This window comes from Corticium candelabrum, chromosome 5, assembly GCF_963422355.1.
Source record: "Corticium candelabrum chromosome 5, ooCorCand1.1, whole genome shotgun sequence".
NCBI classification, from domain to species: Eukaryota; Metazoa; Porifera; class Homoscleromorpha; order Homosclerophorida; family Plakinidae; genus Corticium; species Corticium candelabrum.
The window spans coordinates 8,738,740-8,763,614 of NC_085089.1; the positions used below are offsets into that span (position 1 = coordinate 8,738,740).

A 24,875-nucleotide genomic window follows, 5' to 3' on the forward strand; every position below is an offset into this window, starting at 1 on the left:
CTATATCGTCAAGTAAAATTGAACATTCAGATTATGATACCAATACAGTCCACATGACTGATGATACAACACATCAATAACATTTCTCAATGTAATTCCTAGTACTACACACAGGATACACACTACATGATTGTTACTGTCACGTTTAGTGAAATGATTGTCAAGATCTAGATATTATATACATTCCCATCGTTCATGAGCTTCTTGTTCAACCAAACATTTCCTGTGATGCATATACCATGTAGAGGAAGCCATCCTCATCTTTCTCACCACTGTAAATCTCCTGCATTGTAGATGACATGCTTGCAAGAGTCTTGTTGTTTACCATGAAATACACAGCTTGAGACGAGGAGAGAGAAAGGCGATTTCTGGAGATATCAAAACACACATACTTATAATACCATCACTATGTACAGCAGCTGCAAATTATTTATCACTCTAATAAACCATTACAATGTAAATATACTTTGCTGTTCTGTGTTCTAAATAACTTATTCAGCTATGAGCCATAAGAAACGGGACTCTGTAAAAGTCATGACTTGGTGAGTAGTTACTCAAAACACAGAGGTGAACTGACTTCCGGTCTGCAGGCTATGTGGCCATGTGGCTGACTGGCTATGTCTTGTCGCGCTTGAGGAATGTGCCACACCTCCTGTGTGGGCATTTCCTTTATGTAGAGGCGACAAACCATCAAAAACGTTTATGAAAGTTTCTTACCAGAACAGGATAATTCCTGTTTGTGATTGCCAGGTCTTGTCAGAAATAAACAACGTAACTTACCTGTCTGCAACTGCTAACGTGAAATCAATCGCTTCCTTGGTTTACGACATTTATATGGGAATCTAACATTATGTACAAGTGATTCTTGTGTCCCTTATGTGATAACTTTTGCTAGCTGTACTTCAATGACTACAGACTATTTACAAACTTTGTGGTTATGCGAAATGACAGTCACTGCATATCATTTTACAAATAGTTGTTAGAAGGAACGAAATACCATCTAAATTCCTAACTCTTTGCAACAATCATATTGTGGTTTTCAGGAGGCTCCTAACCGTGAAAGTGAGGGTGTAAACACAGCCTTTAATTATTAGTTGAGAAATAAACAACTCACACAAACCAAGTAAACAAGAAATGTATCTCACACTGTCTATGTTGGATTGGTGACATCTGGTAATAAATGTAAGTTACTTTTCTGCAATCTCTGCCCACTGAGGAATAAGGTAGTCCAGGGATGACCAAGAAAGTGTCACACCTAGCGCCATTCATTGTGACCCCAGTTTATATTGTAATTAGGAAACCAACGGATGATTTGACAGTAAATCACAATACAGTCAACGTTACTCCCATACTCCTACTGTACTTTGTACCACGACATACGACGCATGCGCATTCCAATACTTTCGTCATCTAATCTTTTAGAAAAACGCTTACTGTAGGAACAAACAAAAAGGACGCGTAACCGTGCATTTGACTAAGTTTTTCACGTGGTTGGCGAAAAGGCCGCGCTGGCTGCAGAAAGACAACCGTCCCTAGCGATTCCCACAGTTCACAGGCCGTCCCCCGACCCTAACAACTTCACATAGAACTGACGTGCCAGAGTATGCAAACCTGATGATTGTAACGAACTGACTCATGGTGAGCTCCTGTGGCACGAGGAACTTCGTTTTGTCAAGCAAGGGAAGGTCCTTCTCCTTGGCGTATCGCTCCACTATCACCTAGAGCAACAAAAAGCGCGCCGTCTTTCATCTCACACCCCGAACAAGCGGAAAGTAAGTCGTCTTACCGGGATTTTGTTGGGAAACTTGATACGAATGCCTGCTACTTCGTCTTTTCTACTAGCTAGAAGAAAAAGAGATGGATTACGACAGACATCGCTTCGGCATGTTGTCAGGTTGCCGTGGCGCGTCACTGGCGAGCGCTAACATCACAATTACCAAAAGATCGCCTTTGCTTGAACGATTTGAGAGATTGAGACCGCGCATCAGACTCCATGGTTGGGTGTGTTAAGAGCGATGCGACGACTACACCGATTTCCTGATTCTGGCCTTACAGTGTCACCTAATGGTCACGTGATGTTTACTCAGCACATTACATCATTCTCACGTGCTTTAACTAACGCACGTTACTTTGATGGGAACAATGGCGACATTTTGTGCCACGAAAAAAGAGAAAGCCTTACAAAGGACTTTATGGAGGCAGGCAAGTATGTATGGAAGTCAGAAGTTAGTCAGTCAAAGTAGTTTTTTGTTGTAGGCTTTTTCAAGTTTTGTTAGCAAGTTGAACTGTACAACACACATGGAAGGCACGAGATGTGCGAATGACGCCACTCTTAACAGTTGGTGCTGCTGCTTGCAAATATTCACAAATCTTGTGGATATTCAACGGCATGTGTCTCGTTACCACTCATCAGAAGTGACATCTCTAATTTCTCAGTTGGAAGATGAACATTCTGAAGACAGCACAAACGAGATTATTTCACGTGTAGAAACAATAGACGCAGTCTTAGAGATGACTGATCATGACAAAATCAGAGATTCGTTGATGGAGAAAATGTCTATCTGGAAAAATGATGGAAATGAAGTATCTGGATTTGTTGTGTTATTCTACAAATATACCTCTATTCCTGTGCCGCAAACAGTCGCTAGCTGGCAGAAAACACTTTGTGAAAGACTGAATCTAACTGGCAAGGTTTGAAAAATGCTTGTTGGATAGTTCTACTATAGTCTAAGTAGAATAGAATGATGAAAAATAGTTTGTGTTTGTAATGTTCGGTTTAGTGTCTTTCTTTTGGTGTTGTTTTCTCTAAAAATTGCTCAGAATGGAGTACTGTATCCTAGTTAATAGGTATGATACAAATAGAGTATACATTTACATCTGCCAAGTTCTAGATCTTCTGTATACAATAAAGGAAGGTCTGGAGCTTGGTACTTACAATTGATTGACTTAGCAGAAGCTTTTTAACATTTATAGTGCCCTCTAATGGACTAGAACCTCTAATGAAATTAAAGTTATAGTCAAAAGAGCTATGTTGCAAAATTGAAGAATAAGAAACCAGAAAGTGAACTTCTATCTCAACAAAGCATACAATTTTATTGCTTAGATTGTACTTTAACATTGCTTCATACATTATGTGTTAACTTACTCTCCTGATGAAGGTTCGTGTTGCTTTGGAAGGCATTAATGCTACAGTTGGTGGTAGCATGCAAGCTATAATTGAGTATGTTAGTAAGGTGATATCACATCCATTCCCGCATCAAATCTCTCTGGAAGATGTTAAGGTTTGTGTCCATCTTTTATCGTGTGTATTTTGTGTGTGAAATTATGCTTACTAATAGACCAGTCCAGGAGGAGCCGAGAGTTTTCCATGTTTGAAAGTGTCTGTATGCCGAGAGATTGTGCCAATTGGTCTCACATCTTGTGCTTTCAGTTTTGCGAATGTAGGTATGGTTCAATACATCATAACTGGGATTACAGAATTTTTGAGTTGTCAGAATTATACTAGGAGAACGTCTTTCCCCAGACAAGTTCCATGAGCAAGTTAGTAAGGCACGCGACTCACAACCATCAGACGTTCTCTTACTTGATTGTCGGAATTATTATGAGAGCAGAATTGTAATGAGTCATTATCTGGATGCATCTTAAATTTGTATATTTTAATAATTATGTATTTTTGCTCATTTAGGGAAGATTTGTGGGTGCTGTTGCTCCTGATATTCGCAAGTTTAGCTATTTTCCTGAATTTGTTGAGCAGAATAGAGGCGTTTTTAAAGACAAGTGTGTGTACATGTACTGCACTGGTGGCATACGTTGTGAAAAAGCTTCAGCTTATCTAAAATCAAAAGTTTGTGTTATTTCTAGTTATATGCAATCTCAAACTTGTAACTGTGGTTTCTTCTCTGTAGGGTGTATGTAGAGATGTCTTTCAGTTGTCTGGAGGCATTCACAAGTACTTAGAGCAATACCCTGATGGGTTTTTTCAAGGCAAGCTGTATGTATTTGATGAACGGAAGACTATCTGTACATCTGATCAAATTATAAGCAGTAAGAAGAAGTAGCATATGAGAATTATATTACTGCAGTGAAGATGAGCTGAGTTATTGTTCCTAAATGGAACATACAAACAACTGCAACTGAATGACTAAACGGTAACTGCAGATTATTACAACGGCACATTGACAAACTATAAACTGATTGACAGGCTGACATATGGACAGAATGTGATTTGTCTTCATTGTGCTGTATTGCAAGAGTGCATGGTCTTATGGAGTTAGCTCAAACTTTTGTGAAAAATTTAAGGAAATAGTAGAAAGCGTCAACAGCAGCGAGTCAGCTGCTAGAATTTCTTGTAATCAATTCACTTATCATGATGCATTTATTCTGGTACTTTGAATACTGATTACAAATTACTCAAAATGGTTACAAGCATACTTTTGTTTATCAAAGTTTTGCGTTTGGTTGCAAATAGCATGTATTGTTGAAAGTATGTCTTTGAAATAGGTGATAGGTTCTGTTTTTTAACACTGAAGTATCAGAATGACTTGAACATAGCTCACGCAATAGATGAGTTGTGCCAGTGTACAATATTCTTTGTGTTGTATCATTAGTCCTGTGATACAAAAGTCATTATTTAATAGTAGACTGAAGCTCTTTGAACAGTTTGAAAATTCTTTTATGCAAGAAAATAAACATTTGAAACTGAAGTAAGAGCTTAGGTAGGTAGTTTGCAGTTTGTGGTAGTTGATGTTTAGAATAGCAAGACTTTTTGACAAGCTTTGAAACACGTATCTTTAGCATTTTATCCCATGACAACATTTTATTTGAGCATGTTATTGCAGTCCTTGAATTAGCAGATGACTGGCAGCAGAAACTGCTCTTGGATTGAAAATAGGTTGACTATTTCTATACATTAGGCATTATAACCAACCAAATTAGACATACATATACTTGATATAGGTACTGTACTGTTTACCTAATGTGAATTTAGCATGACTAGTCACTGTAATTTGACTTGAGGTGTTTCTGATTTAGATTGCAATTACTGCGGACGTGCTTGGGATGATTATCAGCCATGTGTGTCTCCAAATTGTTTCCAGCTTGTTCTTTCGTGCTACAGTTGTCGAAGGCATGGTCTCATGTATTGCTGCAAGTTCTGTGAGTCTGGTAGCACTGCGATTAAGGAGCAGTGTTTATGTACAGCTAGTCGACCTAGAATACCACTATTTTCTAAACATAGGCCAGCTGCAATTAAGTAATTAAAATTCGTGACGTATGCGTACTTGTACGGTGTACAACTGGCGGACATTGAATGTTGGCTGGTTGCATTTGATTTCTAGTCGTAAGTCGTGCGTGTTGCGATCACGCTGATTTGCCTAAGAGTGATGACATTACCCTTTTCTCACCATTCTTTGTGGATCTATTTGGTTGTCGCTGCCTTTGTTGCAGCACCAATCACTCCTCCTAGGCCTACGATCGCGACCACTTCAGATTCTAGCAACTGTTCGGCTACCGCAACATTCGTCGAACAAGAAAGAGCACCGTTCAGGTTCACGTTGGCTCAAGATGTGGCGGATGAATATAACCAGGGCGTGTTGGTTCGTTGTACTATAGCAGCTAGTTAGACGTAGTCTGTCAGCTAGGTGAATGATATGCGTCTGTGCATGTTTCAGGTACAACGTCTTGCTGAAACATACTTTGCGCCATCAACAAGCAAATTGGGACTAGCTATTTTGAGCGTAGACAACGGTGAAGGCACATGGCAGTACAGACGCAACGAATCGAGTGCTTGGACGTCATTGCTAGACAGTAAGACACTAAACGTGCATTGTAAGCTGCTTCTACTGGTAGGTACAGTATTCGTACGCTAATTGCGTGGTTTTAGCGTCGACGCCGTACAACTTTGTGTAAAAATGTGAACGGTACGTAACCGTCGCTAACGAACAGACTGACTGATGTGGTGTCATGTTCCAGAAATTGATTGTCAATGATGAATTAGCGGCTGCAGTCGGAAATGTTTGTCAGAATCTCGTAACGTTGATTGAAACTGTGCCCAACTATTAGAGATAAGAGATAAAAAAACTTTAGCTACTATAGGAGTAGTCAGTCTAGCTGTTTCTTAGTCACCCAATTACATCCTAGTGACAAAATGCCATGCTGTCGGACGATGCCTGACATACGCGGGCTTCAATCTGCACCATAATCAGCAAGTAGAATCATGGGTCCAGGGAGCTCTCTGTACTTAAACGGACGTGACAGACGAGCTCAAATGGGAACCCTATGTTGCGTGTTGATAGGCGTAACCGTTGCGGTTAGATTGGCTGGCTACTGCGTGGGCGTAGCAGAGAGAAAACATAAGAGTCACAGGCAGAGGGTGGAGCTTGGTGTAAAATAGTTGAGGAAATAACACACGCGCACGCACGCACGCACACACACACACACACACACACACACACACACACACACACACACACACACACATGTCAAGTACTGCAGCTGCTAGGACCAAATTAACTTTAACTTGTAAGCAGTGTCACTGTGTGTCATGAGGTTAGTTATAGGTAGATGGTGAGACAGCCAGGAGGGGAAGATTTGTTTGATGATTTGCTAATTAATGTGATCACCTCATTTATGCATATACCTTAATTTTCTTTTACTTTGTATTGCTGTTGACTGAAATTTGTAAGATGACAATTCAAAACAGTAAAAGTTAATTAATTAACTTAATATACAAAGTACAGGTCAACCACAGACAGAGTGGCTTGCCAGTAATTTTTATGAATGTTTTGAAGTCAAAAATATTTACATATATTTGTAAAGTACTGTTTTTGATTGTGTGCATTGGAATAATTGTTAATGTGGTTGGTTGTATCAGTTAATTAAAAACGTCTGTTTGTTGCAGCTACAGTTTCAATGCCATCACCTTTTCCTTTTTCTACTATGTTGATTTCTCACACTGAATATATTCGATTTGTTCCTAACCCTGCTTATTGCAATATTCCTCGAATTGATGCTGTTCAACCTAAGCTGACATTTTTTTGGCGGGATGAGATCCAAATGAAAAACATACTGACATCACAGTAAGTTGTACATTTTATACTTTTTCTGGCTTGTGTAATGAATTGGTTGCATGTGCATGTGTAGTGTAAGCGTGTTTGTTTTCTGCTTCAACCATGTGGAAGCTTTTGATGTTTCATCGTCGGAATTGACTGTGCAATTTGCTGTTAATCTAACCGATGACATTGCAGCTGGCTGGATTGAGTATGAAGCTTTAGTTCCTAATTTACGTGTGGCACAATCATTTATTGAAACAGTACAAGATGCTCTTAACTCAGTAATTGGAGGCATTATGTCACACAAGATGGAAAACCTCCAGCCAGGCACAAGGTATACTCCAAAAGTGAAGTTATTTGCTTCTAATGGTAGTCTCATTTTGGAAGAAATTGGTCTTGTAGTAACAACGGTCGAAGCAGGTTAATAACGGTGCATTTGTAATAATTAAGTGGCAATTGCTATTATGTGTTATTTTCAGTCCCAGACTTTGTAAGGAATGTTCAAGTGGTCCAAACAGTAAACACTTCCACTGTTATAATTTTATGGGAACCGCCTCGACCTTTGCTGCGCGGTGGAAACATTCAATATTACACTGTTGTTATCGACGGGAGACAAGGAAAGTTTGTTCCTAGTGAATTTTCAAAGAAAGACAATGTAAATGATGATGACGATGGATTTGTTGTGTACTCTACAAATGTGACTATTAGTAGTCTTGAATCTGGCAGCTGGTATGCTATACGAGTGAGAGCTTCTACAGCAGCTGGAAGTGGCCCTTTCTCTCAGCCATTTTTATTTCAAATGAAAGAGAGTCAAGTGCCTGGCTCTCCTTCATTTGTAAAGATGTTTCAAGTGGGTCCTCGAGTTATAGCAGCTCGCTGGGATTACCCACACAATCCAAGAGGGAACATAAATGGATTTCTTGTCACATTGAATTTATATCCAAAGAGTGAGTTTGAAGGGCCTGAGTATCCACCACCCTTCAATTCATCATTTGTTTCTCCGGTTGATCGCTACCATGTTCTTCAATTTCCTTTTGGTCGTCACTATGGTCATGTTGCTGTACAAGCCAGGAACAGCAAGGGCTTGGGAAGGGAATCTGTTAGTGGAGATATGAGTTTCGAAGCTGTGAAATCTCGTAAGATATTGTATGTTGCCATATCCACTTAATTATGTGTTAGTCTTTTCGTTTTGTAGCTAAGCTGCTAATCAGTATTATCAATGTGAGTGCATATACAGCTAACATTAGTTGGCTCAACACATCAGATGTTGCATCAGATTTCCACATTTTGTTGTTCCCTGATGAAGATTGTAGAAGGAAAAGTTCAAGTGAGACCATTCAAGTTGCTGGAAACAGTTTCTCATATTACTTTGACAGACTTCGTCCTTTTACATTTTACACTATCTGTATTTGGTTTATGCCACACAACCTTGATGATGCTGATATTGCTTTTTTTGTCACCAACCAGTCTACACCTGGTGTCATGTCTGATGTACACGATGGATCACTCTTGTTGTCAGATATTGCAAAGACTGACACTATACTTCTGAAGTGGCAGCCAGTGACTAAGTCTAATGGTGTAATTGGCTACAAGGTCATTCAAGAAGACAATGGTCAAAGACAGAGCTGGAATCAGTACTTAAATCCAAATCAGCTGCCACCACCAACTGATTCTTACTATAGGTGGACATTGTTTGGATTAGAAAGTGACAGAGACTACATATTTACTGTCAGACCATATAACCTGCTGGATAATTCAACTGGTCTGGAGAAGAGGGTGTATGCATCAACTGCAGTTGGAAGTGAGTATTTCAACTTGATATTGTAACGTGCTGTATCTGTTGTTGGCATGTAGTTGGTTTCGTTTAGCTTCCTATCAGGTTCTTTGTGTGAATAGCATGTAGTTTGTTGACAACAAGGAAATGTGGTTTATTTGTTTTCATGTTTTTTACTTTGCCAATGCATATTGTTTTGATGAGAATGGAATAAAGATGGTGAATTGCAATAATTTATTTTGTCCTACAGGACCAGAACCACCAACTAATATAGTTTTCATTAATGCTACTGAAACTTCTCTGACTTTTACATGGAGCAAGCCGACAAAGACTAATGGAAATCTAGTTGGCTACCATTCAACTATATTTATATCTAATTCTGACATTCGTAGTGGCAGGCTACCTCGATATTTGATTCGAAGTCAAGTTGCCTTTGTGACACCAAACACTTCAGTTGTCAACTTTATCAGTCTCATGCCTAACACAACATATGTAGCTCTTGTTCGAGCATCAACTACTGCAGGATATGGCATGTGGTCATCACCGGTTTTTGCTACAACATTGCCTATTGTGCCTCCCACAGTATCTGTAACTCCAAGTGCAACCCTAACTCCAAGTGCAACTCTAGCTCTTCCTGATCCTTGTCAGGTCACCAAATGTGCCGAAGGTGCAATTTGCCAGTTACAAGCCCTGAACTCAGTGAAGTGTGTTTGTGGTGATGGCTTGATTGGAGATGGAAGCATTTGTTCTGGTGGGCAGAGAAGTTGCCTTGCTGAAGGGTTTGTAATTCAGTTTGTTATTTTTGGTAGATCCTCCTGAAATCAGCGTCGGTCCAACAAAAACATCACTCTTGGTCTCCATTGGAGTTTTTGACAACAGACATAGTGATATTCTAAACAACACATTTGTAGTCTTTCAACTGTTTAGTAATGATGGTCAGTTTCTGGACAGTCAGCAAGGTTTATTTGCATTTCGTTCCGATAACCCTGGTGTGGAGGCTTCTGTGATCTTTCAACAACTGCAGTCAGGAATGAACTACACCATTCACTATTTGTACCATATCGGGTCTTTCGAACATACTGATGAGGTAACTCGAATGACATCTCCATCAGGTGAAAAAGAATGAATGCTGTTGTCTTTTATGTTGTTGCTGTATTTATTTCTTACTGTCTGCAGTTCCACGCGCACCTCCTACTCAAATAAGAGTGAGCAATATTAGTAGCGATTCTGCAGTTGTCTCATGGAAAGTTCCTCCTATTGCTTTTAACAATGGCCCTTTGACTGGTTATCATGTGCTGTTTCAGAGTGTGTTTACAGTAGAGGGCTTCTTTGTAAATTGGACAAACCAAACTGCTGGAGATGTGACCCATTTTCAAGTGAAGCAGCTACGATTGTTTCAAAGGTACATGGTGGCTGTAGCTGCTGCTACTGCAGAAGGCCGTGGACCTTTGTCAACTAGCATAGAGTTTACAACAGGCCAAGGAGGTGGTACACTTTACACAACATTGCTTTGTAGTGATATTGTCTGTTACACATTTTCTTAATTTAGTTTCTAGTCTGCCTATTGTTGCTACAAATGTGGCTGTTTCCAATGGTTCTGATATTTTTGGATATCTGTCATGGCAATATCCTCATGTACCTGCATCGCTCATTACTAATTTTCAGATCATACATCAGAGTGAGGATGAGACTGAATATGAGCAAACTTATGTGAATGCTGCAGGCAATGTGTTGATGAAAATTATTAGCAGAAATGTGAGGTATAATGTAGCTGTTCGGGCTGTGAGTGGATCTTTACTAGGACCGTTTGCCAATGCAAGTCTAAGATACACAGACGACGGAATCTTGATTGGTATGCTGAGTTTATATGGAACCTGTTGCATAATTAATCAGAATTGTGTGCTCATAGGACCATCAGCAAATGTTAGTCATGTTACTCAGTCTGGGTCTGGAAACTTTACTGCAACTGTGACATGGCCCACTGTTGATAGTTTACCTCTAGGATCAGGCAATGCAATGTATAGGGTCTACTATGTGAGAAACAAAGATTGTTTATTAACATTAACAGTTGATGGAGGAAAAGGACATTTTGTTGATGTCAACGATTCATCTACTGTCTTATTTGATCTGCTTCCTAATTCTCTGTACTCCATTTGTGTTACACCAACACTGCCATTTTCACCGCCTTTAAAAACGGTTGTGGTAACACCACAAACAGGTTTGTTAAGACTGTACTATTGATCAGTTGTGAGTTTATGCTGCATTTTACTTGTTGTTTAGCACCTGGGACAGTAAGAAATGTGAGAGTTCGAACTATTGATTCTCAGTCTGTAGAGTTGACATGGTTTCCACCGACATTTCGAAATGGTGTTATTGGATATCTGGTGACCACCAGGGATATGACCACAATGTCCAGATTTGTGGAGTTCAGTATTATACCAAGTGACATTATCACCAGTCCTCACAATCAACGACTTGGCGTGCTTCTAAAGGGTCTATTTGGAAGTCGAACGTACAATGTGTCTGTGAGGGCATATAATATGAAATATGGTGATAGAGGTCCAGCTATTACACGTGTTGTATTGCTTGTACCAGGACGTAAGTAGGAGTGATGAGTAATGACATGAGATATACGACCTGAAGTTTGATTTGTGTCTGTTGCAGCTGTCGGTGCTCCCATGGAGGTGACTGCTATTCCTGTTGGACAAACAGCTATTAAAGTGAAGTGGTTGCAGTCTGTTTCTGAAAGCATAATGTTTTACCAAATCACAAGCATCATAGCCAACGATACACAAGAACATAGGCTGCCTCCCTATTTGATTTCTCCTGATGTTGCGACCATTGAAGGACAAACATCTGAACATTATTTGATAGATTTGAAGCCCAACACAAGATATGCCATTTGGGTGGAGGCCTTGACTGCAGACGAAGTTAGTCCACCAAGTGATGTTGTCTTTCAAATGACTAACAGTTAGCACATGTATCATAATAACCATATTGAACACACTTACGTCTTTGTTGTTTACAGAGCAGTCGTTAGGGTGCACCTTAAACTGCAGCTCATCGGCTGAATGTACAGCTGGTCAGATATTTTATTGCAAATGCAAGCATGGCTATGTGGGTGATGGGTATGTTTGTGTGGGTAAGTCATTGCAGGAGGACTTTCTGTGGACAGTTGGACTTGCAGTACTCTTTTTTAGGATTGCCTGTAAGTGTTTCTAGAACTACAATGACTGCATTTCAATTCTCTGTCAATATTACTCAAGGCGATATTCAATCTTTGTTTGATTCTGTGCATTTTAAAGTGTACACTCCAGATGATCAGCTGGTAACTGAAATGCACACTTTGTTTCAACCAGTTAGAAATTTATCAAAGATGAAATCTGCTCGGTTTTCTGTTGGGGACTTGCAATCTGGTGTCTGCTATGTGGTGGAGTATTCATTTTACATTGGATCATTTCATCACAATATGAAGACATGTGTAACAACTGTTTCATCTTGTGAGTTAGTGAATACTTTGTATGACAAATAATATATTGTTTAGTACTGAATGTTGTTGTAGTGCCAGGTGCAGCTCCAACAAACTTGACTGCATCATACATTTCATTTAATTCTTTAGTTCTTTCTTGGATTGCTCCACCTCAAGTGTTCACCAATGGTCCACTAATTGGCTACAATGTTTCAATTACAAGTCAGTTTGCTATAAAAGGAGAGTTTGTGAAGCGATTTGTATTTGTTAACATTCCCAGAGAATTAAGTGTTGAGATTGGAAATTTGGAAAGCTTTCAGCCATATTTAGCTGCTGTTTCTGCTGTGAATGAAGCTGGTATGGGTCCGTGGTCTAAGGTAGTCAGGTTTATAACCAATGCAACAGGTATGAGCATGTTATTGTTGATGGCTGCAGCGTAGTATGGGTGCTGTTGGTTTACTAGATCCTGGTCCGCCTCGAATTGATAAATCAAGGTCAACAGTTGTTTTTAATAGGTCAATGGTTGTTGGTTTTGTCACATGGGATTATCCACGAGTGCCAGCAGCACTCATTATACACTTTTGCGTGTATGTTCACAAGAATTTTCCTTCATTTTCAAAAGGGAGCAATGATGGGATTCCAAGTGCATTGCGTACAGTACCGCCTTGCAACAGAACTTCTCCAACAGAACACAACTTTTTTGTAGTTGTTGATTTGGATCATTTAGCAAGTGTTACAGTGCGTGCAGTGAGTATATCGGGAATTGGACGTGAGGATTTTGTGTCCTTATTTCCTAGAGGTAAGATGCATGTAGCATGTATGCATTTAAGTTATTTCAGTGTAACATCTTGCTGTTACTATAGCAGAGAGTTTTATGTGTTGAAGTCTTTAATGCAAGCACTTGTATTGGGGCTATCTTGGGTCAGCTTGGTTTTAAAACTTTTTTGTAGATGTGGGCCAAAACGTGCTAAGCTAACATGTCAAGCTGAGCTGACGCTGCTTGGTAATTCTTGCCAAGTCAATGCACACTGGCCAGCATAAATGCTACAAGCATAAATGTTACAAGCAGCACTATAATATACGCACACGCGTATATAGTTTTTAAAAATTATTATAGGTACACCAACACTGCCATCCAGAGCTATTCTAAATATAAAATCATTCTAGCGTTGTATAACCATAATGCCATAATTTACAAGAGAGTTCTTGAGGTCAATTACACATACACTGACTAATTATAGAGTAGCATTGTTTTGAAAACCATGTTCTTCTGACAATAGTCTTCAGAACTAATTAATAGACTGTTTGACGACCAAGAGACCCATTGTCTCCGCCACAATAGGATAGAAAGAGCCTGCCATGCTGTTGATCTTTCTCCAGCTCTCCTGCAGCTGCTGCTGTCCCTACGCAAGTGGCTGCTATAAAGGAAAGCTGGTTGTAATGAGTTCCCAACTGTGAGATCAAAGTAGGTTGGCAAACCTTGCTCAAAGTCGAGGTGGAAAATATCTCCTGGTCTTGCTTCGCTTGTGCTATTACCCCTCATCTCTGCAACATTGAGAATCATCCACCAACAGGGCATTGAAAAGTACATCACATAAGGCGTTTTGGTGCTTTGTTCTCAAGTTCTGTGCCTGATTGCATCCAAGTAGGTGATCACCATAACTGTCTATAATTACACCACAGGCACAGCATTTGGCACATCAGAAGGGAAAGAAACATGGAAATACGCAGCCAGATCTGTAATGCAATTCTATAAATTCTTTGCTAGGCATGATGGAGGCAAGGTTTGATTGGGAATTGTTTGCAGCCATGCTCCAGCGTTTTGAGTCGTATTAGTATTAGTCTAACAGGTCTCGAAGGCTAGCAGCCTCTGTAAGGTGTGACCATAGACGATCAAGAAGTTGCTACTGATGTTGATTGGTCGTTTCAGTCGAGAACTGTACGCTTGGTAGAAGATTATGGAGAAGTTCTCGAGCTACTTCTTTACCCACAAAATGACTGAGCTCGCATGTGTTTGAACAAGACTGAGTAGAATGAAGTCCCTGATCCTAGGCTCGAGTGTCCAGCCGGTCATCTCCCCCGCGGCGGAGAAAGACCGGCTGGAGACATTCGCCACTCAAAGGAAACCGCTGCTTCTATCCTCCAATCAGGATTTTACACGTTTGGTTAGTGTTTGTGCATGCACGTGTATTCACGAATACTGCTGATAGCAATGCCCATCACTATTGGCTCTCTACTAATGGCTTTGTAACGGAGTAGTCAAATTGCTTTTACCGTCTGATATCACATTTCGTTAGCGTGTGAGCTACACCTGCATGTCGTGTTCTCTTTTGTCTTTCTTTTCGTACTTGGAGGAATAGGCATGCAAAACAACTTCTAGGGTGTCGTACGTTGCATGCATTGAACGAGTAGACCATCTACAAAGCGTGGTATTTGCACTCAACGCAGGGCGACGTGCAGAGCTATGATTTGCGTACATTGCGGTCGACCTTTGGTTGGCCTCTGTGGTAAAGTTTGAGTCTAGCAATCTTAGAACGAGAGACAGACAACGAGAAGAGCTGGAAAGAGTCGACTTGTTCGTAGACTTGGATGGCACGTGTCGAAACTACACGTACTTGCGTCAGAGCGAAATTACATTAGCAAAGAGCCAATAGCGACGTGCATCCCTATCGAGGATGCACAAACATTGAACGGCACTCTGATTGGAGGATAGAGAGTCGGCGGTTTGTTTGAGTGGCGAATGTCTCCAGCAGGTCTTTCTCGGCCGCAGGGGGAAGAGATGACCGGCTGGACACTCGAGCCTAATGGGATGCTAGCTCCTGACAACAGCTACAGCTGCCAAGATATGCTGCAGGAGAACTTCTATGTATGTTGCATTACTGCTACTCTTCAACAGTTAACCAAAAATGTGAAAGCAAAGAAGTCAGGTATGCCTTTACTTTTATTGCAACTTTGGGCTTTCTAAAGTTGCTAGGATCATACCTAAATTATACATGTTTGAAATGCACTTGCAATATTACACTACACTATGGGTAATTAGTTGATATACAGTACACCACTTTTATGAGTTGGTTGTTTATAGAACGAGCAGTTCGTCAAACTCGATTTCGTCAAACTCGATTTCATCTTGAATCACTGCAAGCTTCATATAGGATATTACCAAATTGGAATATTTCTGTGGCTGTTTCATGGGATCCAGTTAATACATCATTATCGTCAGGAAATGAGAGCTTGTCAATTATTATTACATATAAAGAGGGCCAGTGTTCGTTCTTTGACACACATGCAAACTTTGTAGAAGTTGACATCGGTGGTACGAGTGTGGTGATTGACAACTTTTTGCCTGACACTCTTTACAGCTTTTGTGCTGTAGTTGCAGTTGATGGGGTTAAAGGTGAACTAAGTCAAACATTTATTGTTACTCCAGAGACAGGTCTGTACATGTGCATCTCTAGTCAATGAGTGATTATGTTCCTGAACCTTACCATGCTTTTGTTGTATTAGTTCCTGGGATGGTGCTAGAGTTTAACATTGAGTATGTGGGATCTGACTTCATAGAAGTTTCTTGGTTTGCACCACTACAACGAAATGGTGTTGTCGGATATATATTAGGAGCTGAAGACATTGAAACGGAGACGGCTGTGTCTCGTGTTGTCATTGAGCCAACTCACATCACAACTAGTGATGACAATATGTTGGGCATGCATGTGGGAGGCTTAGTTGGTAACAGAACATATGAATTGTCAGTCCAAGTCTACAATTTGAAACACAAGTATGTTGGAGAGGCAGTCACACTTCGGAAAACAACTGTTGTGGGAAGTAAGTTAATTGTCCTTTCTGTTTTACTGCATGACAGTTTATTGGTTTGTATGTTAAGGTCCGGATCAGGTGACATCTATTGAAGTAATTTCATCTACTCATGATTCTATCACAATTTTGTGGCTTAAACCCAATATCACAAATGGTTTTATTGTGGGCTATAAAGTTACAAGCGGGATGGCAAACAGAACTGAGGGTTCTGTGCTGCCATCAGTCCTTATCTCTGTTCAATCTCTAGAAGTTAATGGATTCACATCAACTTATACTTTTCAGAATCTTCAAGCCAATACTCGTTATGCTATTGTCGTACAAGCAATAACTGCAGCTGGCATGGGACCTGTTGGACAAGTAGCTTATTCAAGAACCTTACGTAAATTAACTAAATTTGTTGATCAAATGAAGTTCTTTAGTTAAACTAATTGTCCTTTTGATAGCATTTGAATCAACATGTAAACTGGACTGTATAAGATTAAGGGTAAGAGGTTGCAGTTCTTCGTTCTGATGAGTTCTTTATTTTAAAGTTGAATGTATGTACGACACAGATTGAAGCAATTGCTCCTACAGATTTTACAGCAGAGCTTGGGGAAGCTGTTGTTCGTGATGTTATTCTGACAACTGAAAACCAAACTCTGACTTCAAACGAACTCCAAACAAGTGTTGACATTGTGGCTGCTTTAGTTAACCTGCAAGAGAAGGGACTGGCTGAAGGAATAAATATAACTTTGTCTTACTCGTATACTGAAGTAAATAAGATGAGTTTAAGATGTCTGCAGTTTACTTTTGTCATTTGAACATCTTCTTATAGAAGTTCACTGTGTTGGTCAGTAACCTGTTGGAGACAAGGCAGAAAAACAGCTGGCTTGCTCTGAACACAGTTTGTTCTTGGTTGCTGTTTGTTGATGTGCTGCGCATAAATTTGTCTTTGGCTTTTAGTCAGAAGGAGCTCCCAGATTTCTTCAGGCATTGGAAAGTTTTGGTCGAGTCACTGCTTTTGCATATCTTTCTGATAACCGAAATCCGGTTCAGTCATTTAGAGCTAGCAATGTTTGTAAGTGCTGTACATTAATTTAAGTTGTATGTAATGTATGTTCTCTCTGCTGATTGTTGTAGTTGTATTGTTTGGTAGGGTTGGACATTCGGGGCGTTAATCAATCATTTTTGAAAAGTGCATCATTTTCGGATCCACAGTTGTCTTTTGATTTTGTTTCACAGAGCACACTGGCTTTTTCTTTAAGTCTGTTGTCATCTCTGTTAGATCGAAATGGTACGTAATATTTGCATTGATATTTGCATCTCATGCTACATATATTAGGTTTGTATGGCAGGTGCTGATCAACTTCTTGTATCAGTAATGTATCTCCACAATTTGAATTTATATATGCCATCCAACACAAGTATACCATTTCAATCTGTAGGAGATCAAAGGTATTCCAAGTTGGTGTTTTTCTTAATTGCGTTTAGTATTTATTAAATTGTTGTTGTATTAGGAACAGTACTGATGCTTTGCCATACACAGCAATGGTTTCTGTTTCAGTTGTTGAGTTCCAGAATGGCCAACAATATAATCCACAGTATAACTCTCTTATGCTACCTGAATCTGTTGACATTGTATATAAAGACATTGAGGTTAAATATTCAGGCTGCTTTGCATAGATATTGTTTTGAAGTCGGGAGTGGTGAATTCATAATTTTATGTAGAGTGTGGAAAAGCTCAACTACACATGCACTTTTTGGCAGTTTTCAACGTGAGTTTGCCAGGGTGCATTAGAAGTCTAGAACATTCTGATCTTAAATTCAACGTCTATTTGTTTAGTAATTCAACTCCTGGCCAATGGTCTTCAACTGATGTTACAACCACTGAACTTGGGAATAGAAATGTTTTATGTTCTGCCACACATCTCACTAGCTTTGCTGTTCTTGTTGCTGTAGAGGATGCTGCAGTAACTACTCTATTTTCTATTTGGTATCTCATTTTGTGATTGTGTCCTTGTTCACAGATTTCAGATGCGCTGTCTTACATTACTTACATTGGTTGTGGCATTTCACTTCTTTGTCTTCTCATAACTCTTGCATTTCTTATTGGCCTCAGGTTTCATTATTGGCAGATGTTTGCTGAAAATTGCACTGAATGGTGCAATGTTTTCTTTAGATCACATTTGATGGTTGAGAAAAACTTCATCAACATTAATTTTGTGATTGCTCTGATGTTGGCTCTTATTTTCTTTCTGGCTGGAATTGACCAGACCAGCAATAATGTATGAATTCGTATTGCTACCTGCTTTTTCATCGCTTTTATCAAATTTGTAATTGCATTAATACTAGGGAGTTTGCAAGGCTATGGCAGTTATCATGCACTACTTGTTTTTGGCTGTGTTCTGTTGGATGTTGTGTCAAGGCCTTCTGCTTTACATGCTGCTTGTAATTGTATTTGATTCTGGAAAAACATATCGCAGACGGTACTTTGCTCTAGGATGGGGTAAGTACTTACTTGCCGTTGATATTTTGGAGACATCGTACATTTTTCTTTTGTTGCATACTTACATGTTGTCATATGCATTGCCTGTATAAGTAGACTAGCCATGTACTGAAAGTTTCGTATATCTTGCATATACAGTGTATAGCAGTGACCATGCATTCACTGGTATACAACAAGTTTTGAGTTGTTACAGTAGTTTGGCATTCTAACTACTAACCATTTGTAACTGGTAACTGATGTTTGAGTTGAGCTTTAGTGTGTGTGTGTGTGTGTGTGTGTGTGTGTGTGTGTGTGTGTGTGTGTGTGTGTGTGTGTGTGTGTGTGTGTGTGTGTGTGTGTGTGTGTGTGTGTGTGTGTGTGTGTGTGTGTGTGTGTGTGTGTGTGTGTGTGTGTGTGTGTGTGTGTGTGTGTGTGTGTGTGTGTGTGTGTGTGTGTGTGTGTGTGTGTGTGTGTGTGTGTGTGTGTGTGTGTGTGTGTGTGTGTGTGTGTGTGTGTGTGTGTGTGTGTGTGTGTGTGTGTGTGTGTGTGTGAATGTACTAACCTTATTTAACTTGGTTAGCTTTACTGGCACCAGAGATGGATCATACTAGATGGCTTGTTTTTAAGGTGTTAATGTGTGCCTTTATTTGTATACATGTATTGATTTGGAATAGTAAGTCTTGATTATTCCTTACGGTTTGAATAGTTTGAATTGATATTTACATGCGCACTTCATGTGTGATCTGATTTGGCTAAGACTGGTAAGCATGTCTACATCTCACTTACCTACAGTAGTGCTAATTTGAATTATAGGTGTGGAAGTTCAGGTATTAGGTTGCATATGCGATGTATTGTGCAGTATGTGTAGAACACCGAATGACCAAATCTGTACTTTAATTATGTTGTTTATTAGGATTTCCCATAATTGTTGTTGCCATTAGTTTTGGAGTGCAGTACGATGAGTATGGAAAATATGATTAGTAAGCTTATTGTGGTTCACTTGAGGTCACGTAAATTGACTGATTCTTGCTTGGAATCAGCTGTTTTTTGACTCACCACAAAGGTCTTATTTATGCCTTTGTTGGTCCAATGGGTGTAATACTACTGGTATGAAGATGTGTTTCTGTCATGGCATTTGTTTATGCTTGAATTGATGCAATTGTTTGTAGGCCAATTTGGTAGTGTTCATAATTGCAATGAAACTCTTGCTGTCGAGGGCCGGCACTAACAGAGGCAAACTCAATACTGTCAAGTATCCATTTTATTACTGTCATGCATCAATGTATTTAGTGTCGATGTCGCATGTATGTTTCTAGGTCAGGCTTGAGAGCATTAGGGATATTGTTGCCTATCTTGGGACTAACTTGGTCGATCGGTGTCTTTGCTGTTGACACGTTGTCTCTTTCACTTGCTTACGTTTTCACAATTTTCAACAGTTTACAAGTGCATATGCTATTTGTTAATTGAACTCTAACAGTACAAATTTGTTTTGATGTTCAGGGTGTCTTTGTGTTCATCTTTCACTGCGTGCTGAATGAACAGGTTTCTCTATTTTCTTTTTATTAGTAGTTGTTACTTAGCTAAACCAGCACAGTTTGAATGAGAAATTGCACGAATTTGCTTCCTTTATGTAGATGAAAGCTGCGATAGACTGTAAAGTATAACAGTTTAAGTACACTTTGCGATATAGGTTTCTAAGCTATATAAAGTTTTCGGGTAGCACTGCAAGGCTAAGCCTTTCTGTTTTATGCTTGAGAGATTAATAGATATTGGTCTAGTAGATACATTAGAGTTTGTACCTGCAAGACATTTAAAGATATGGTCTCAATTTGCTTAGCAATATAGATTGCCTTAGAATCAGTGAAGTACTCATGCAGTAATGCTGCTTTGATGCTTTCATTTGATGGCAAACTTCGCAACTAAAATTGAACATATCAAATTGCGAGTTGACTTGATTAATTATGGTAGACAGTGTGGTGTGGCATATTAGGCTAGTGAAGGTTCTGTCATGTAAATCTATTGTAATGTGTATGCATGGTTTGTGTTTGCAGGTAAGAAGGGTGATTGCAGCAAAATTAGAGAAACGCAAGCAGATGAAGTCTCTAGAAAAGGTAGAAACTATAGTATGCAGAAGGTTGGTACTGTACATTGCATAATTATTATGTGCAGAGCATAGGGTCATCTACTCCTCACACTGGTGGTCGTCACAAACGTGCTCATGGCAACACTTATGAAGTTGCAGGTACTGCATGTGATTGAATTTTACTTAGGTTTACCAAGTATTGAAATATATATCAACATTATAGTTCAGATAACTGATAGTAAGTCGCAGAACTGTGTTGTGTACATTTCTTTTCAAACAGTATCTAGTTGTCTGGAAAGATTGTTCCAATGACAGTTTTGACTGAGGTTTATTATAGGCGACACAGATCATAGTTCTATCGCAATGGGACAACTACCACAGAATCGATACACACGTAATACTGGTTCAGATACCTTACATTCAGGTGTGAGCATTCTACCTCTATCATGTATGGTACTCTAGTTATGACCTTGATTCTCTCACAGGATCGACTCAGGTGACATCACTGAAGGTGGAGACTAGTGTAGTAAATAGTGACTCAAGTAAGATTGGAATTTTGGTAGTTACAAATCAGTCACATTTGAATGATGCTATAATGTTGTTTTTATAGTGCTCTCAGTGAGGAGTGATGAACCACTGAGGCAAGAATCTGGCAGCTTATCAGAAAAAGACCATTGTATGTTGTCTTAGGTCATTTGTTGTTTGTACGTTTAATTTACATTATGGTATTTTAATAGCACCATTATCTACATCATCAGACAGTCCAAATAGGTTGGATCCTTCTGGTGGTAAGATTATTGTTGGGCTCATGCTGATCTCTCATTTACAAGTGTTCTACTATAGATGATAATCAATATGGAAATTCAGCAGAGAAACAGTCAGAGGCGGACACTACTAGAGGAGCCTTGTCTGGAATGTTTAATAAGGAACAGCAACCATTGACACCTGCTGATACAACAACAGACAAAGAGGACACTTTAGGTAAAGGACTATTTATAGTAACAGTGTTCAAAAGTGGTCAAGTTGTCATTTGATGACTAACTGAGTTCATGTGACGACCGATTATTCCAGCAAGGTTGCCATCCTGACGAACTAGAGTCACTCAAGTTATGGTGGCCCCAGTGAATTTTTGTTATTATGCTGTAGAGTAGAATAGTAAAATTGCTCAGGTCGGGCTGGGGTGGCACCTCTGGGGTCCTGGGATATCGTTTACTTACCAGAACAATCAGTATCACTATATGATATTATGAAATACAGTATATTATAGTTGGAATTGATGTGCTTGACTTCTAATCCACAAACAAGCTAGGCTGCACCTTGAAATCGTGTGTATTTACAGACAGGCCATAAGTACAACTATGTACAATTGTAATAATTGCACTGAGGATGCCACTCTTGGCCTAAGAATTAATGCATGCAGTGGTATTTACATTTGTCTTTTATTGATGCAGTATACACAATCCTACCATGCCAGTACACAATTATGAAAGCATAGTATAAGTAGAGCTCACTTGTTGACTGCATACTTCAACATCAACTCATCTTTTTAGCACTTTATTATTCAATTAGCCAATTATAAATGTAACTTGCATAGATTCTATTGACCAGTTGGGAGGGTAGTGGTGTTTACTGCTTACGTGTCTTTATTACAGGGACGTAGCCGGCAGTTTGAAAGTCGTCCAGTTGATGCTCAGATGCGCATGTGCAGACAAACACAAGATAATTTTTTCTCGTGTTACATAGTAATGTAGTGACAGATTGCAATGTCTTGAGCATCACTGACGTCCTAGAGAAAAGGCAGCCAGGTATAAAACCATGCATTGGGTCTGTACAGAGTACGATGCAGCATAGGGTTAATTCTTAAGCTCGGTTCACAATATTGACGCTGACGTCGACGTTGACGTTGGCCCTGACGCTGGATTAGAAATGAATCCTATTCCCTATTCCAGCATCAGCATCAGCATCAATATCAAATATTCCAGCATCAGCGTCAGCGTCAACATCAAAGGATGCCGCCTGTGTCGAGGCGGTGTCTTTGATGTTGACGCTCAGTTCGTTAGCGTCGATATTATGAACCAGCCTTTAGACTTCCGGAAGGATCTCATAGGAAACAGAAAGTTCATATGGTGATGAGGCATTAGAGGGAGGTGACAGAATCTGGTTCCATTTACTATCTGCTATATTCTAAAACCAGAATGAACAGGCGCCGGTCTACGAGCTGTATACATTCTCATCTGCAGGCACTTGATATGAGGCTGTCTCAGAGTGATTAAATAAAAACTTATTTAATCAGCTATGCCCTGTTCCGGAAGTTGCCGGAATGGTCTGTTGGTGAAAGTATAAATATTAGAAAGGCAGCTACGTCCCTGTATTATAGTCACATAGATCATTTGGTTCTGTCTGTGATTAATACTGCTAACTTCTAAAGTGTTCAAGTACTGATTTATGTACTTGCTGGCTGTGTTAATTGCATAGTTTGCTATAGTCTAGTATTGTTGATGGTTTTGCTGTAGTGTAAATGTACGATTGTGGAATTACTATTACCTTTTCACTTGATGCTGTGGCATTTTTTAGATCAATTTCACATCAGTTCATTTTGTTTATTCAACAGTACATAGGTAATTACCATATCTTGTTAATATCTTGTTAGTGTAATTTAACAAATATCTTATCTTATAAGTAATGTAATTAACTTATACACTATATTATGCATAATTGACTGAATAGGAAACTGAGCAAGGTTTAGTAGCAGATGTGTGTGATAATGATAAGTAATTTATCTATCTATCGATAAATAATTTACATGTGTTTAGTGATTGACTCTATAGTGACAACTGGAACAGAGGCAGAGAACCGATTGTCACCTTCAAGGTTGCCAGAGTTAAGACATGACTCTGTAAGCTGCATAATAGCTTTTGTTCAAGAAGTCTTGTACATTCTTAAGTTAAAGGTGAATGTGATAGTTTGAAGGAGCACTTCCAATTGTTACATTGATCCTTGATGAATGTTCATCATTAGGAACAATAGAATCTGTAAGGTTTTATGATCATGCTTTATTGATCAGCCATTTGCAATTTGTGTCTCTTTCTAAGGTTGATACAGCAAGTATTATGGTTATACCAAAGGAACCTAGTGATGCTGTCATTATTCACCAAGAAAGTTTGATAAATTCAGAGGGGCTTTCAGGTAGTAATTTTCAGACACAGAATGTAGCCTCAGTAAAACACGAAACACTGTTATAACTTGTTGATTTATTGACGCAGTAGAAGCACATAGTATACCAAAGATTGCTAGACATAATGCTTTGTGCTGGTTGCATAAATAATTTTGCCAGCTGTAACACTGTAGCTTTACGGTACTTTTACTAAACATGGAAGTGTCTAGACAGTTACTATATCAACATGCAAGTATGTTTGTGTATGTGTGTGTCCATGCTTGTTAGTGTGCCTGTGGATGAAATAGCAATTCAACAGTTTAGCACCAGGCAGCAAGCAGCAATGCTAGAGAATGATAATAACAACAGATGCCCTTACATCTTTCCTCTACCGCATTGAGACTTCTTAGCTAGATTACCTCATCGTTGTATGTATTGTTGCCATCCTTCTGCTAAATTCTAAAATCACAAGGAACACACACACATTACTTTAGTATAATACTATAATTCATCACGTAATATTGAGGTTGCAATAATCCTCAAACCCAGACATTAAATTTTTTCAGAAATGTTGCCTATCATGATTACTTTTTCTGTTGTTTCTTTCTGTCAAAAAGTCACAAACGTTAACTTACCTTGCAGTGAGCTTCTTAATAGGAAAACATCTTCAATTTGATTCCAGATCAAAGTTCGGAATGTTTACTGGATTTAGCTGGCAGTACGTATAGAAATTAATGGCACATAATAGAAATGGTAAATATAGAATTTATAGAAATTGATGGCACCTAATATAGAAATGGCACATAGAAATGACACATAGACTGATAGGCCTTTGGTGAAAGCATTCAACTACCATGTATCTAAAAATAGTGTAGGTCTACTATAGCCTAATGTGTGGTGGAATAGCTATCTAAACTTCTTGTCTTCTATAATATTATGATGAAAGGCTTTTCAATTTGAGATTGATTGCATCAAAATAATTCACATTGTCAGAGCTGGCATGGGAAGGTGCATGGACATGGTTGTTTGTCGTTTGCTCTGCTGACTGTTTCTCAGCTGATTTGCAAGGTGA

General features: G+C 39.2%; 4 protein-coding genes and 1 long non-coding RNA gene across 11 annotated transcripts; 3 read left to right on the forward strand and 2 right to left on the reverse strand.

The window, feature by feature from the left end:
• Positions 1–8: 8 nt before the first annotated feature.
• Positions 9–2,094, reverse strand: LOC134179930 (microtubule-associated proteins 1A/1B light chain 3C-like). The gene is made up of 4 exons (XM_062646964.1): positions 1,938–2,094; positions 1,787–1,842; positions 1,612–1,718; positions 9–368 (listed from the first exon to the last, which is right to left on the reverse strand). Exons 1-4 carry the CDS (start codon positions 1,993–1,995, stop codon positions 209–211), a joined length of 381 nt encoding a protein of 126 aa, XP_062502948.1. The 5' UTR covers positions 1,996–2,094; the 3' UTR covers positions 9–208.
• Positions 2,095–7,360, forward strand: LOC134179928 (thiosulfate sulfurtransferase/rhodanese-like domain-containing protein 2). Of its 2 annotated transcripts, XM_062646960.1 has the most exons (11): positions 2,097–2,202; positions 2,257–2,691; positions 3,159–3,281; positions 3,339–3,444; positions 3,506–3,615; positions 3,686–3,844; positions 3,906–4,044; positions 5,032–5,594; positions 5,670–5,805; positions 6,899–7,076; positions 7,141–7,360. In XM_062646960.1, the coding sequence occupies exons 1-8, from the start codon at positions 2,134–2,136 to the stop codon at positions 5,253–5,255; spliced, it is 1,365 nt and encodes a 454-aa protein (XP_062502944.1). In that variant the 5' UTR covers positions 2,097–2,133; the 3' UTR covers positions 5,256–5,594; positions 5,670–5,805; positions 6,899–7,076; positions 7,141–7,360. The 2 variants fall into 2 exon arrangements, with proteins under 2 accessions (XP_062502945.1, XP_062502944.1); XM_062646961.1 differs by lacking the exons at positions 5,670–5,805; positions 6,899–7,076; positions 7,141–7,360 and having other exon boundaries at positions 2,095–2,202; positions 3,906–4,148; positions 5,032–5,165.
• On the forward strand, positions 6,937–9,238 carry LOC134179708 (phosphatidylinositol phosphatase PTPRQ-like). Its single transcript, XM_062646641.1, has 6 exons — positions 6,937–7,076; positions 7,141–7,469; positions 7,529–8,185; positions 8,245–8,850; positions 9,074–9,139; positions 9,216–9,238. The coding sequence occupies exons 1-6, from the start codon at positions 6,937–6,939 to the stop codon at positions 9,236–9,238; spliced, it is 1,821 nt and encodes a 606-aa protein (XP_062502625.1).
• LOC134179882 (uncharacterized) lies at positions 9,233–24,198 on the forward strand. 5 transcript variants are annotated; one of them, XR_009969912.1, is made up of 41 exons: positions 9,233–9,574; positions 9,633–9,935; positions 10,000–10,308; positions 10,373–10,675; positions 10,733–11,041; positions 11,104–11,421; positions 11,488–11,793; positions 11,852–11,965; positions 12,024–12,323; positions 12,386–12,697; positions 12,756–13,091; positions 15,375–15,725; positions 15,797–16,111; positions 16,170–16,481; positions 16,546–16,586; positions 16,654–16,854; positions 16,917–16,985; positions 17,045–17,159; positions 17,238–17,375; positions 17,437–17,536; positions 17,599–17,737; positions 17,810–17,856; positions 17,925–18,051; positions 18,109–18,200; positions 18,261–18,366; positions 18,434–18,587; positions 19,480–19,546; positions 19,607–19,673; positions 19,736–19,818; positions 19,883–20,009; positions 20,067–20,108; positions 20,618–20,677; positions 20,736–20,808; positions 20,987–21,073; positions 21,135–21,191; positions 21,260–21,325; positions 21,387–21,437; positions 21,493–21,630; positions 22,302–22,454; positions 23,463–23,545; positions 23,613–23,667. XR_009969912.1 is itself a non-coding variant. In XM_062646889.1 (41 exons), the coding sequence occupies exons 1-41, from the start codon at positions 9,298–9,300 to the stop codon at positions 23,889–23,891; spliced, it is 6,714 nt and encodes a 2,237-aa protein (XP_062502873.1). In that variant the 5' UTR covers positions 9,233–9,297; the 3' UTR covers positions 23,892–24,198. The 5 variants fall into 5 exon arrangements, 3 of the variants coding, with proteins under 3 accessions (XP_062502873.1, XP_062502874.1, XP_062502875.1); XM_062646889.1 differs by lacking the exon at positions 22,302–22,454 and adding an exon at positions 23,742–24,198 and having other exon boundaries at positions 23,613–23,681; XM_062646890.1 differs by lacking the exon at positions 22,302–22,454 and adding an exon at positions 23,742–24,198 and having other exon boundaries at positions 23,478–23,545; positions 23,613–23,681.
• Positions 13,287–15,025, reverse strand: LOC134180415 (uncharacterized). Of its 2 annotated transcripts, none has more exons than XR_009969995.1 (3): positions 14,782–15,025; positions 13,772–13,837; positions 13,287–13,710 (listed from the first exon to the last, which is right to left on the reverse strand). It is a non-coding gene; the product is annotated as an uncharacterized LOC134180415 (long non-coding RNA). The 2 variants fall into 2 exon arrangements; XR_009969996.1 differs by having other exon boundaries at positions 14,770–15,025.
• Positions 24,199–24,875: the final 677 nt, after the last annotated feature.

Coding starts and splice junctions, on each gene's coding strand:
- LOC134179882 (XM_062646889.1), top strand. CDS start 9,298: ATGCCTAACACAACATATGTAGCTCTTGTTCGAGCATCAACTACTGCA. Junction 17,857..17,924: donor ACTTTTTGGCAGTTTTCAAC/GTGAGTTTGCCA, acceptor CTATTTGTTTAG/TAATTCAACTCCTGGCCAAT. Junction 21,631..23,462: donor AGACAAAGAGGACACTTTAG/GTAAAGGACTAT, acceptor ACATGTGTTTAG/TGATTGACTCTATAGTGACA.
- LOC134179928 (XM_062646960.1), top strand. CDS start 2,134: ATGGGAACAATGGCGACATTTTGTGCCACGAAAAAAGAGAAAGCCTTA. Junction 3,445..3,505: donor TTTCAGTTTTGCGAATGTAG/GTATGGTTCAAT, acceptor GAATTATACTAG/GAGAACGTCTTTCCCCAGAC. Junction 3,616..3,685: donor ATTATTATGAGAGCAGAATT/GTAATGAGTCAT, acceptor TTGCTCATTTAG/GGAAGATTTGTGGGTGCTGT.
- LOC134179708 (XM_062646641.1), top strand. CDS start 6,937: ATGTTGATTTCTCACACTGAATATATTCGATTTGTTCCTAACCCTGCT. Junction 7,470..7,528: donor AGTAACAACGGTCGAAGCAG/GTTAATAACGGT, acceptor TGTTATTTTCAG/TCCCAGACTTTGTAAGGAAT. Junction 8,851..9,073: donor TGCATCAACTGCAGTTGGAA/GTGAGTATTTCA, acceptor TTTGTCCTACAG/GACCAGAACCACCAACTAAT.
- LOC134179930 (XM_062646964.1), bottom strand. CDS start 1,995: ATGGAGTCTGATGCGCGGTCTCAATCTCTCAAATCGTTCAAGCAAAGG. Junction 1,843..1,937: donor CAAGCAAAGGCGATCTTTTG/GTAATTGTGATG, acceptor TTTTTCTTCTAG/CTAGTAGAAAAGACGAAGTA. Junction 369..1,611: donor CAGTTCGTTACAATCATCAG/GTTTGCATACTC, acceptor TGATATCTCCAG/AAATCGCCTTTCTCTCTCCT.